The 12,661-nt window shown below is 42.4% G+C and overlaps 1 protein-coding gene across 16 annotated transcripts in view; it reads right to left on the bottom strand.

Moving 5' to 3' along the window:
* slit2 (slit homolog 2 (Drosophila)) overlaps positions 1-12,661 on the bottom strand; it is a 104,502-nt gene that overhangs the window by 17,964 nt on the left and 73,877 nt on the right. For 5 of the 16 annotated variants that reach the window (XM_026170972.1, XM_026170974.1, XM_026170975.1 and 2 more), the window contains 15 exons: positions 12,566-12,583; positions 11,109-11,259; positions 10,922-10,996; positions 10,566-10,709; positions 9,633-9,776; positions 9,352-9,518; positions 9,141-9,273; positions 7,018-7,086; positions 6,576-6,647; positions 5,577-5,648; positions 5,389-5,460; positions 3,736-3,899; positions 3,328-3,360; positions 1,830-1,954; positions 1,413-1,510 (listed from right to left, as the gene is read on the bottom strand). In XM_026170972.1, coding sequence (XP_026026757.1) covers positions 1,413-1,510; positions 1,830-1,954; positions 3,328-3,360; positions 3,736-3,899; positions 5,389-5,460; positions 5,577-5,648; positions 6,576-6,647; positions 7,018-7,086; positions 9,141-9,273; positions 9,352-9,518; positions 9,633-9,776; positions 10,566-10,709; positions 10,922-10,996; positions 11,109-11,259; positions 12,566-12,583 — 1,537 coding nt within the window. The remainder of the gene's footprint in view (positions 1-1,412; positions 1,511-1,829; positions 1,955-3,327; positions 3,361-3,735; positions 3,900-5,388; positions 5,461-5,576; positions 5,649-6,575; positions 6,648-7,017; positions 7,087-9,140; positions 9,274-9,351; positions 9,519-9,632; positions 9,777-10,565; positions 10,710-10,921; positions 10,997-11,108; positions 11,260-12,565; positions 12,584-12,661) is intronic. The other 11 variants (XM_026170987.1, XM_026170985.1, XM_026170986.1 and 8 more) reach the window with 4 other exon arrangements.

Below are 12,661 nucleotides of genomic sequence, written 5' to 3' on the forward strand. Positions count from 1 at the left end.
CTATCCATGCATGCTGCTCATAACGGCAGAGTCAGCTCCATCTACATATCCCCAGAAGAGAGTCATTATTCTGTTAACGTGAGCGTGCCTCAACTCTGTAACTACTACTCAGGTTTATTACAACACTCTCTCTATGACACACACACACACACACACACACACACACACACACACACACACACACACACACACACACACACACACACACACACACACACACACACTGAGAGCGCTATATTATGGGTCTAATAAAGAGCTCTTATGCGGCACACACTCGGGTGGATTAATATCTCATTATATAGTCGGCGACAGCTCTTCACGATGAATATTCCACCCCCTGTGCTGGAGAGGGAAAAGAAATCATACACCGATGGAAATACGGACATAAATGGACAAGAAACGGCAGCAGAGGATACGGAGAGAGGGCAAAGAAATGGAGGACGACAAACGGGAGGAGCTGGGGTTTCTTAAATCATCTGCGTACGTTGTTAAGATCTGCTCGGAACGAGCACACAAACAGGCATTAGCTTCCCTACAGTTAACACTAAATAGACTAATGAAGAAAGTTCTCACAGCGGGTCTGTCCACTTTGCTCTGGAGACACAAAAGAACCAGTCTCCTGAGCCATTCGCCTCCCGTAACTTCATCACCACCTCTAATTACCGGTGCAGCATCACTGATGGAGGAATCAGCTGAGAAACCACAGATTACCTGCACGTGTGCTCTCTTGCTATCTGATCGGTGATGTATGGTGTTCTGGATGGTTGGTTTTATGAACAGATGCTTTGCGGTAACACAGTTATTGATGTTTATTTGTATTTTCGCTCAGCTCCATCATCTTCCAAGAATGAAACAGCCATAAATGTTCTGTTATTCTGAAAAGGAAGTTTTACTTTAGCACCTTGAGCACATGTCCTCTAGCTCTATCCCCCTAATCCTTACAAAACACTACTTAAAATGTATAAAGTTAAGTACCACCGAGTACACCGAGGGGCCTGTAGCACATAGAGGACTACAGATACTGGAGTTAGAATACTATTGTATGAAATGTTCAAAAGAGAGGTCAGAACTGATGCAAGTGAGGCTCTGACATTGCAGTTCCTTTAAAAAATGTTTGATCCATTAATGCGTTTTCTTGGATTTCCCATAATGCAATGCGCCCCATCAGGTAAATGCTCACATCTTTCAGATGTAACACGGCAATGCTTTCTTTTTTGTCCCAGCCAGTTTCATCATCAGAGTCCACTTTAAAAAGCTCTCTCCAGAGCCTCACAGGTGGAGTAGTACCTCCTGATACACAACAGGTGGATATTTGTGTGTGAATTAAGGAAAATGTCTCTTTAACATAACTTGCGGGTAAACTGACGGTCAAGACTAACCAGGTTGGATAAAATATCTCGAATGTCTCTCACCAAAAGTTGCTGCCTCCTCCTTCTTTCAGGTGGCAGGTTCCACCGTTCTGGCATGGGTTACTGATACAGGCGTGAATGGGTTCGTCACAGTTTTGGCCCTGCGTGCACAACACAAACACACATATGTTCAGCGCTCTCAAACAACAACAGCTTCTTAAAATTTCCACCTATTGCATCAGTTGACTTTGAAAGTGTTGTCTCTTATCCCTACACTCGTTCACAGATGTATTCATCTGGCTCACGCAGGAATAATCTTTCTACGTGTCTGTATGTGTAAGTTTGTACTCTGCATGAGTTTTGAAAGATAAGAAGTGTTGTCTCATGGGTGTGTTTTTTTTTCTACCAGTGAGTGATTATAAAAGATGCTTTGAAAGAGCAGGTGAATATGATTCCTTTTGCTTTCTATGCTGGGTGTACCTTAAATCCATAAGGGCAGGTGCAGCGGTAGTAGTGCACAGGGTCATTGGCACATGTGCCGTCGTTCTTGCAGGGGTTGGACAGGCAGGGATCACACTTAGCCTGGATATTTATATCCACTGGGCCTATATGGTGCACCAATCCACACAAATAAAACATATACACAGGAGAGATGATTAACAATGCATAAAATTTGGCACATTGGAGAGTAGGAACACTGACTCGATTTACACAGAGGGCTGTACATTATTAGGCAGCTGCAAAAGCTTCAAATGTCAACTTTTTCTGCAGAAGACAAGGATGGTGATTTTTACCCTGCATTCTATATACACTTACTGGTCACTTTATTAGATACACCTGTTCAATTACTCGTTAAGGCAAATATCTAATCAGCCAATCATGTGCAACTCAATCCAGGGGCATAGACACAGTCAAGATGACCTGCTTGAGTTCAAATCAAACATCAGAATGGAGAGAAAGGTGATTTAAGTCACTTTGAATGTGAATACTTCAGTCTTTCCCAAACAGCCATTTCTATGGTTTACAAAGGATGGAACGAAGAAGAGAAAAGATTCAGTGAGCTGACGCTCTCTGGACAAAGATGCCTTGTTGATGCCTGAGATCAGAGGAGAATGGTCAGACTGCTTCAAGCTGATAGGACGGCAGCAGTAACTCAAATAACCTCTCAAATAGCATCTCTGAATGCACAGCATGTCGAACCTTGAAGAAAATGGACTAGGGCAGCAGAAGACCACACCAGGAGCCAGGTTTATGGTTTTAGGGTAAATGGATGGATCCATCCTTCCTTGTATCAGTAATTAAGGCTGGTGGTGTAGGATATTTTCTTGGCACACTTTGGTGTTTAAAATCTTTTCAGCACCACAGCCTACCTGAGTACTGTTGATGACCATGCCTATTCCTTTATGACGACAGTGTATCCATCTTCTGATGATGGCTGCTTCCAAAGCTCAACTAATCTCAAACTGGTTTCATGAATTCACAGTCTCCAAATCTCAATCCAGCAGAGCACATCTGGGTAAAATGGAAGATTCTCATCATGAATGTGCACCCAATAAATCTGCAGCAACTGTGTGATACTATCATGTCGATATGGACCAAAGTCTCAGAGGAATGTTTCCAGCACGTTGCTGAATTTGTGCCACGAAGAAACAAGGCACTTCTGAAGGTAAAAGGGGTCCAACTGTGCACTAGCAAGGTGTATCTAAGAAAGCGTCTGGTTACTTTTACTATGTTGTTTAGTATTATCACGAGGAGGTTTCACTTGCTCATATATTACAAGTATTGCTTGAGAAAGATGACATTTCTTTGCAGAACCATATCATGTACAGAAAACACAAGAACACAATGCTGGTCAGAACATGAGGGTTGGAAGGGAAGCGGAGCGGTTCTGACTGAACAGAGAGGAAAACTGGGACGGGACTGTCTCAAACTGGAGAATCTGGGATTGAGTAGAAAATACCATTATAAGATACTTTACCTGGCACCAGAAAACCACAAGGCCCGGGGACTTCTACAGTGCGTCAGTCAGATTAGGTCAAAAATAGATTTCAGTCTTGTGTTCAAAGTTAAGTGATAGAATAAGGTTTCAAGATTAACAGTAGCATTTTTCAAGCATCAAGAATCTCAAGGAAATGTATAGAGTTAGTATATACATGTTAAAATTAACATTAACGTTTTTGCCCAGTGAAAACAATATCACAGTAAGTGTAATATATACATAGTGCTGTTTTGATTTTTGGCAACTTGTGGTCTCCTTTGGGAGTTCTCCTCAAGTGTATGTATGTTTGCTAGCACAAGACCAGACACTGATTTAACTGGATTGTGTCGTTTCTTTGTCTAGCTCCTGGAAAGCATTGTATTGCTGCACTACAATATGTCCATTTACCTGTACAAGTGAACTTCTTGGAGGGTGTGGTCAGTAGAAGTTTGTCCGTCATGTCGCCGGGCCCGGCACAGCGAGCAATGCCAGGCTCCTTATACCCGCTCTTCACCCAGTCTGACAGCCACTGCATGTGACAGTCACAGTACAGAGGGTTGGCGCCCAGAGCCCTGCCAGCCGATTGGACAAAAAGTGAGACAGCAGAAGAAATAACTGGGAGCATTTGAATCATGGTGGTAACAGTGTCACTGTTAGATCAACTTATTTCGGTGTTAAATAAAGTCGCCCATGAAGCTTTCGGGAGTGGCGGTGTTTGGATTGTCACTCTGATCCACCCTTTCCTTGTCACGTCTGGTTTCAAAAACCCAAGCTGGTAACAACCACAACCCTCAGCTACAAAACCAAGGGGCGACATCATGGTGGCTACACCATCATTTTATATAAAGCCTTGGGTATTAGAACTGTCTGTTACAAGCACTCTCCATGGTGCTGATCCTTGTGAGCGCCTCACGTAGACTCACCAGGCATCTGCACCCTGTATGACCACGGTGCTTTTTCTGCAGCCTGCTTAGTTTTTTTGATACTGCACTAAAAAATGAGAGCAATACCCAGTGCTCGCACTCTTCCTCTGTATGTCTTTCTCTTTTGTTCATTTCAGCCATGAGATCGTTGTCGAGGCAACACTCAAAGAAAACAACAGTAAAATAAAGTAAAGCAGAACAAAACCTCATTGAATTACATCAGCTTGTTTTCTTTTCAACAAAATATTTCTGCTTCATGGACTTCTCGTTAGAATATATAATCATGACTCTCTGATTTTTCTGCTTCTGCTCTGGGCGTCCTCGTCACAGTGGGAGTGGGCTTTTTATGTTTTGCATTTAATTATTTTAGCAGATTTCCCTGAAAATTCATTAACTACCAGGGGGGAAAATCCCTGGTAATTTGCCCCAAATTACAACACAGTGCATTGTATTCTTCTCATAACTACTATTTAGATTGCTAAGTGGTTAGTATGTGGATCTCACCTGACCGGAAAATATGGATTCTGTTATTGAATGTTTCTGAAAGTGTTGTGATCACACAGCCACACAATGTCCATTTAACATACAAAGACAGATACTCGTATAAAAAACACATTTATGCCATTCAGGCCCACCTTTGTGTAAATTGCATACCTGGCTCATTGTGAAAATTGTTTGTAAACCTCTGAGCTGTGACCGCATATCACCACTGACGCTCTGCTACTCAGCTACAAGAAACAATCCTGTGTGATCACTGATGGCATGACCAGTTAGCTGGACAAGGATGTGGCATCTGCATAAACCACTTCTTTGTTATGTTTTGTTGTAAATGGTAAAGGAAAACACACAAAATTAAAGCGAACGATCTTCCCAATGCTAGAAAGGACCTCCAGTCGACATTCATAGAGGTCACTGAGCAGATGGCCGGGTAACATCCTGTCTGACGACGCGTCACAACTTTAATTATAAGTTTTGTTCTGTTTGTGTTTTTCAGGTCCCTGCTGTTACTGGACAGATATATTCACGATGATTATGTATTTCTTTGATTTGTTATTTTATAAGGGAAAAAAAAGGGCAGATTTTTCCAACACACAGCGACACATGACCAGTGATGTTTCTGTGTTTGCGTGTTACTCACAGGTGGGAAAGCGATGCCAGGTCTTTGAAGGCTCCTTCTGGTATCAGTGATATGTCATTACCGTGAAGAGACCTAAGAAAACGTGATTGAAACAGGATGAGATACAATAAAAAACGATTCGATGATTACTTCAGCACTAATCTGACTCTCTGGGACATTTCCCAGGATCAGAAAGTTCAGATACTCACAACAAACGGAGAGATTTAAGTCCGTCGAACGCCCTCTCTGGTATGCATCGCAGCCGGTTGTAGCTCAGAATTCTTTGCAGACAGAATTAACATTTTAGCGCAGACACAAGGCAGATTTTTTTCCCCAAGAAATCTTTGCATGCAGCAAGACAATTCAGAACACAATCCTACTTCTGACTGAGATAAGCAGGCAAAGCAGCAAACATGAACAGTTTAATACACTCATTCATATGCAGGTCTCACAAGGCAGTGATCTAGCACTCAGAGTGCAAGTTTTCTTCCTTTTTTATGTGTATTTTGTTTCTTTTATTTACAGCAACTAAGAGACAAAACATTTATCACACTGGTGCGCAGACTATAAACTGGAGAAACTGCTCTCAGATGTATATATCATGTACTGTTTTCTCCAGTGCCTTCCACTCTTTTCCTGTTTTATTTTTTCAAAATGATTCTTTATATATTATTAAAAATGAAGTGAAGCTGCAAGCTAGTTCAAGGCAGCATCTCCAGCTGCACTGGATCTTTGCTCTCCCTGCTGCCCTGAGTTGATGCCAGCTGTTAAGCACCTCCGCCAGTCCAACATCCATCTGTATATTTACTCATCGTTCCCCAGTTTTGTATGTAATATATTTGTGGGGCAGGGTGTTGAGCTCTCAGCCAGACTCTAACTATAGTTTGTTGTTGTAATAAAGTAGCACTTTAAAACATACGTTGTCTGACTAAAGTGAATTTTTGGACTAGTTTAGGTGAAGCCAGTATTTTATGACATCGATGGTTATTTTGTGGCAATAAAATCTTTCAGAGATTCCCCTGACTCTCTTAGGACTGGCTAAAAATCACATGCGGTCATGTCACCCTTTCTTGATTTCTGCTATGATTTTTTTGAGGCCTTCTTCTACTTGAGCATTTATGAGCTTCTTGTCCACACATAGTCACAACTACGCCTAAAAACAAACACTCACACACACACCACAAAGGCATATGTAAAGCCAGACTCACAGGGTAAGCAGCTCGGACATGTTACTGAGGCTGTGGTTGGACAACGTGCTGATCTGGTTGTTACTCAAATCACTGGAAAGGAAACAACAGATACATAAAACCCACACAGGCAGCACTGTCCATACATGCATGAACAAACCCACATGCGTGCACAGACTATGGATTCTGTAATGCTCCTCCTTTAGTCTATCGTACCGAGACTGTCACACCACATCAGGGCCAAACAAAGTCACAAAAATGATTCAACACAGAGTTCAGTCTGTTAGTTGTGATTAAAAGCAAAGTGCAGGAAGCACAGACCAAATCCCAATCCTTCAGTGTTTTCTTTTTGCGTTAAAAAAAAAAAGTGTGTTAACCGTACTAAACTTGGCAAAGTGGGATTTAATTATCTGTGTGAAAGTATACAATATCTCTCCACTGAGGTGCTATGGGTGAGACTTACATGAGCGTTAAGTGTTTGTAATTGGAGAGCTCCACGGGAACTTGAGTGAAGTGATTTCCATCCAAATACCTGAGAGTCAGAAAGACAGCGTGGGAGACAAAGAACGAGGGAACACGGGGGTAATATGGAGGAGGATTGGTAAACAAAGGAAGAAAGTGAGAAGGGAGAAAATGAAGTGTTAACCATGTGGGAAATTCCTCATAACCAGTGTGAGCAGTCATTACTGCTGCAGCCATAATAAACACTGGAGTTTAATATCCCCACAGGCATCTCTCGCTCAGACATACACACATTCACGGGTGAGATCCTATCTCTCACTTTGTGACAATGTGCTATTAATCCAGCATATTAATTAAGTCTTTGTTAATACTGGAAGAACCTTGTCCCCCAAAGGAGACACAGTAGAATGAATAAAAATACCACTAAAGCTGCGGTCTGATATTTAATTCAAGATTATAATACTCTGATCATTAGGGATTTTTTGTTGAGCAGGACTTTATGTACCAAGTGTGATCAGAAAGTTTCAGGACTGATTAAAATTAGGTCTCAAGGCTTCATGGCTGAATACTGGTGCAAGCTGGCAAGTGCCACAGTTTTAAATGGATGACTCAGGATGTTCCAGTATAAATCTGTTTTAATAGTTTTCACTTTCTGGAATGAATTCAAGTACACTAACGTCAGAAGAATGAGGAGCATCCACCTGATTGTGCTCCTCACCTGATGCGCTGCTTTGGGGCTTAGAGACTGTGGACTCCTCAGCTAAAAAAACACTCTCTGTGTCAAAGTCTCAGCTCAAGATCGTCTTAATGATCTTCATCTACTGTATATGCATTTTTTTTGGCTGAAACAGAATTTTATGTTTACTCTGTGGAAGTGTGAGATCTGGTTTAAAATCTCAGGAGCACGATCGCTAATAGTCAGATCAGAAGCGGAAGTGATCCAGGAAGGTACAAAGACAATCAAAATTAAATGAGGGATAGTTTTTGATTATTATGGGTACACAGCTATACCAATCAAAATTATTATTACAACACAAATGTCTTCAGATGACTTTCTGAGAAATAAAATTCTCTTCAAGTTCACGGTTCCTGTGTCTCTGTGTATCTATAAGCATGTGTTTCTGTGGTTTTCCACCTTTCTGAATGAACATTTCAAGCTCCAGTGAGGTAAGAGATTGATTCAGATGCATAGCGTGATAAATCTGAGGTTTTCTGAAGTCAAAGACGGCTTCAACTTCCTCCATCCACCATAAGTTTGAGCTCTCTGTGGGCACTACTGAAATCCACTCTGACTCTGACCTCTACTATGGCCTTACTTTTCTCAGGACAGCCTCTGGGGTGTGAGAGGACAGCATTTCTTTGCCAGACTCACTCGTTGTATCCTCCATTACACTGCTATTCTAGCTCTACATCTGCACAGTCTCACTGCAGAGATAATTTATCAAGTGTCTCATGATATTGCATCAGACGACTGATGCAGACCTTGGACATACAGCCAAAGCTATAAAAAGCTATCTTTAGCCACAAGATGAACAATGAGTGCTGAAGCAGGTGGCGTGGCCCCAAGGAGCACTGACCTTAACTGATCTTAGCATCACAGATTCAGTCTGGGATTAGCTACAGTGCACCAGCGCAGGATTGCACGCTGGCACGAACCACTGTTTAGATCAGATCCACTAAACGTTCCTGACCCTGGTGGATTAACTGTCTGTGTGAATCTATTAAAAACGAAGCAAAGGATGCTTTGTTGGTTTGTGGACTCTTCAACTGCCAATCGTTGTTTAGTCTGTGGGTCACAGCTGGAGATTCAGCTCTAATTGTAATGAGCGTTGGGTCAGTTTGACTCAGAGTGGAATGTTTGTTCTCTGAACAAGATGTAGAAGTGCAAGCAGTCAACAACTGAAATCACTGATTGCTTTTGTCATTAGCAGGGAAAGTGTTAAGGGACCAAACTAAAAGTAACAATTATCTCAAAGCCCTGGAAGTGGTCTGGACCTGATCTTAAATAATTTATGTTTCTTTATGTTTTCAGGCACATTTAATAGGGAACTTTATGATTGCAGCTTGTAAAATGTGGAGTTTGGTTAAGCTTTAGACTAAAGGGTGTGTTTGCTATAAACTCACAGTTCAGTGGTCTCTTTGGGGAGGCCTCTGGGCAGCGTGGTGAGTCCTTTGTTGCTGCAGCGGACCACGGTGTCCAGACAGGAACACTCAGCTGGACATCTCAGCACCGGAGAGCAGCTGTTCTCATCATTACCTGATGGTAAAAGTGATTAGGGATAAAAAAGCTGTTTTAGAGAGACGTGTAATATCATTATTATTTTCTCCATCTCACCATCTTCACAGGCAAAGTCCTGGACAGCTACATCCTGGATGGGGATCTCCTTCAGGAAGTAAGGACTCTGGCAGCGGGGGTTACCAGTGACGATGCGTTTCCTTCTCAACCAATCACCAAGCCAAGCCAGGTGACAGTTGCAGTTAAAAGGATTAGCCAGAAGGTTTCTGGAGAGTAGGAAAGTAAGGTGATGAGGGTGCTCAGCATTATTATTATTGTTATTATTGTTATTTTTTGCATTTATATTTGTCACATTTGTGGGTTGTGTTGTTTACACTCACAGTGTGGACAGGGAGTGCAGCGTGTCGAAGGCTCCGGGGTTCATGGAGGTAATCTGGTTGTCATAGAGTGACAGCAGACGCACCGAACTCAACCCCACGAAGCTGCTGTTGCTCACACAGCTGATGCGGTTGCTCCTCAGCATGCTACCCACACACAGGAAAAAAGTGAATGAATTAACCTGTGCTACAGTTAAGTATGTAGTATACGTGTATATACAGTTAAGTATATACACTTATGTTTATACCCTAATGAGATAACACCTTATTTTCAGGTCTTTGCAGTAGTTAATAGCGATTAACTAATAGCTAATAACTAAAAAAAATCCCCACATAATTCCTTATAAATTATATGTACATAACACTACATACGTCTTAAAGATCATAAACAGTAACACTTATTAACACTTTATAACTGTGTAGGAATGTCACTAAAAGCCTTGACCTTCCTCTAATTGTTTATGAGACCAATGCAGTTGCACTTTTTGAGTTTAACCAGTGGCTCATATTAAATTGAATAAGCATTTAGTTTTGCTTTATTAAGACTGATACTATTGACTTTATAAAAAAAATCTAATCTGCATTGGTTTCCTCAGGATCTTAGGGTCTTAATTATTATATATTAATTAACAGTTAATGGTGGTTTATTCCCTGACCCCTGGAAAAAAATGGCATGGGCCCTTGATTGTTGTCAAGGTAGATAAAATGTAAAATTATATGCCTTAATAAACATCTTTACAGCCTCATGTGGATCGTATTACCTATTAACTGAAGCTCATTACATAAACCTAAATATGCAGTGTTACCTGGTGAATTATGCATGCTCATATTATTCTGTGTTTGACAGTGTCACAGTATGTGGGAACGTCTTTGGATATTGCTGGCATACTTAATACATATGCATATGTGTGAGTGTGTGGGTGTGTGTGTACCCACAGTGTGCGGAGGCCACTGAGTCCCTTCAGCATGCGGTGGTGTATGTTCTCCAGTCTGTTGGAGGTCAGAATCAGCTCATTGACCCCTGAAGCTCCTTCAAACGTTCCCTCCTCTATGTCAGTGATACGGTTATTACTCAGGTTACTACACAGAGCGGGAAGCAGGAGGAAGGAAAGTAAGAGAGCAGCAAGAAAAGAAAGATGTAAAGAGGGGGTGGGGGGTTACGTGTATAGAGAGAAACACACATAGTTCATTTTAATTTCTATATCCGCATCTGTCGCAGTTTTCCTCTGTGTGACCCGAGTGTGACTTCGTGACGTTACGTCCTTGTTACATTAAAGACATGTCTGACTCACATCTTCCTCAGCTGAGGCAGCTTTTTGAAGATCCCCGTCGCCTCGAGCACACTGAATTCATTGTTGTTCAGACGCCTGAGAACAGAGCAAAGTAGAGGTGGTTAGAAACAAAGAGAAAGAGGCTCTGAGGTTTCTTCTATCCCACACATAGATGCACTTTGTAGCAGACAAACACGGCGTGACTCACAGCTCGGTGGTGTATTGAGGAATGTGATCAGGTATTTTGGTGAGTTTCTGGTTGGAGCAGTCGACGGTGGTGCCCTCGCAGCGACACTTTTCAGGGCAGGCCAGGTCTGCAAAGCAGTCGCCTCCTAGCTTACTACGGTAATCCTCGTTACCTGGTCACAATCATAACCGCAGTGTCACTAAATGTGCAAGAGTCAAACCCCAGCATTTACTGGCACGGGTCCCGATAGAAACACCAGCACAATAGCAGAATTTAGAGACACTGCTCAAGGGCTGTGCTGCTTTTTTTTGTTTTTTTGTTCGTCATAGGAAAAGAAAGCTGATTACAATCATTTGCAACAATCCCCATAAGCTTTGGCTCAAAATGCTGCATTGTGCTTCGCAGCCTTAAAGGAATCAAAATAACAGGAAGCTACACAGACTGTGAAGATCAAGACAGACACACACAGACGCACATGCACTCACACGAGAACAAAGATATTGGAGGTTTTCTGCCCTGTCAGACTACAAACAAGCTGAGATCTCACCAGAAAAATGCTCATGCACATACAGGTAGTCATCTATCATACTGTACAGACACTGAGGCTCTAAATCAAGCTCACACACATGCACACACACACACACTCTTGCAGGGAGTGACAGGAGTTTGCTGTCTCTTGCGCCATGCTGTAGGGTTTTGCAGGGCCGTTCCATGGTGCTTGAAAGAACCATGTTCCACGATAGGAACCTGGCAGCCACATGGTTAGATCAAGCACAAAGGAACAACCTGCTGACTGACTGCTCCTCCGCTGGAACACAGGGGTGGGAAGGACAGAGGAGACAGGAGGAGGAGGAAGAGGAGGAAGGGAGAAAAGGAGCTGAGGGGAGAATGAACGTGAAAAGAGGCATAGGAGAGGAAGTGGGAGGAGAAAGGAGGAGAGAAGAACGAAGAAGCCACCTGATACTGGAAATGTGTAATTTGCAGCGAATAGAGAGGACAGAGAGGAAAAATGATAAGAAGGAGGATATCAGACAAGGTGTTCAAAAAGTTGCAGGAATAGAGGGAAAGGCTCGAGGAACATCTACAGACATCTACATCACAGAAAGCAGAGCAGGAACAGGGCAGCTGTTACGGAGGAGTGGGAGGAGAGTTACAGCAGCACGGAATGCAAGAGAAGCCCTGACTTCTGGGTAATACACACACAGACACACACACACACACACACACTCCAACACACCCCATAGGTATATAAACAAGATAAAAATACATGAACCATTGTGCGCTAAAGTGTAAATTGTAATTATTATTCTCGTCGCATCGTTGTTGATGGTGAACAACAAGACAAGAGGAGTCACAGAAGGGTCATTGCAGTTGAGGTCAAAGGTCAGATGCCGGTCAGGGACAAGAGGTGAGGGATTCAGAGCGGACGAAGAGCCTTGTGCGTTTGTGTGTGTGTGTGGGGTGTGTGTGTTACTTACAGCTGACATGGTGTACTCCTGAGTGTGTTAGAAAGGCAGTAGGAGAAAGAAGAAGGGATTTCACTCGTTTATTTGAACAGGAAGGGAAAAAGCTGA

The sequence above is a fragment of the Astatotilapia calliptera genome, chromosome 6 (assembly GCF_900246225.1).
Source record: "Astatotilapia calliptera chromosome 6, fAstCal1.2, whole genome shotgun sequence".
Taxonomy (NCBI): Eukaryota; Metazoa; Chordata; class Actinopteri; order Cichliformes; family Cichlidae; genus Astatotilapia; species Astatotilapia calliptera.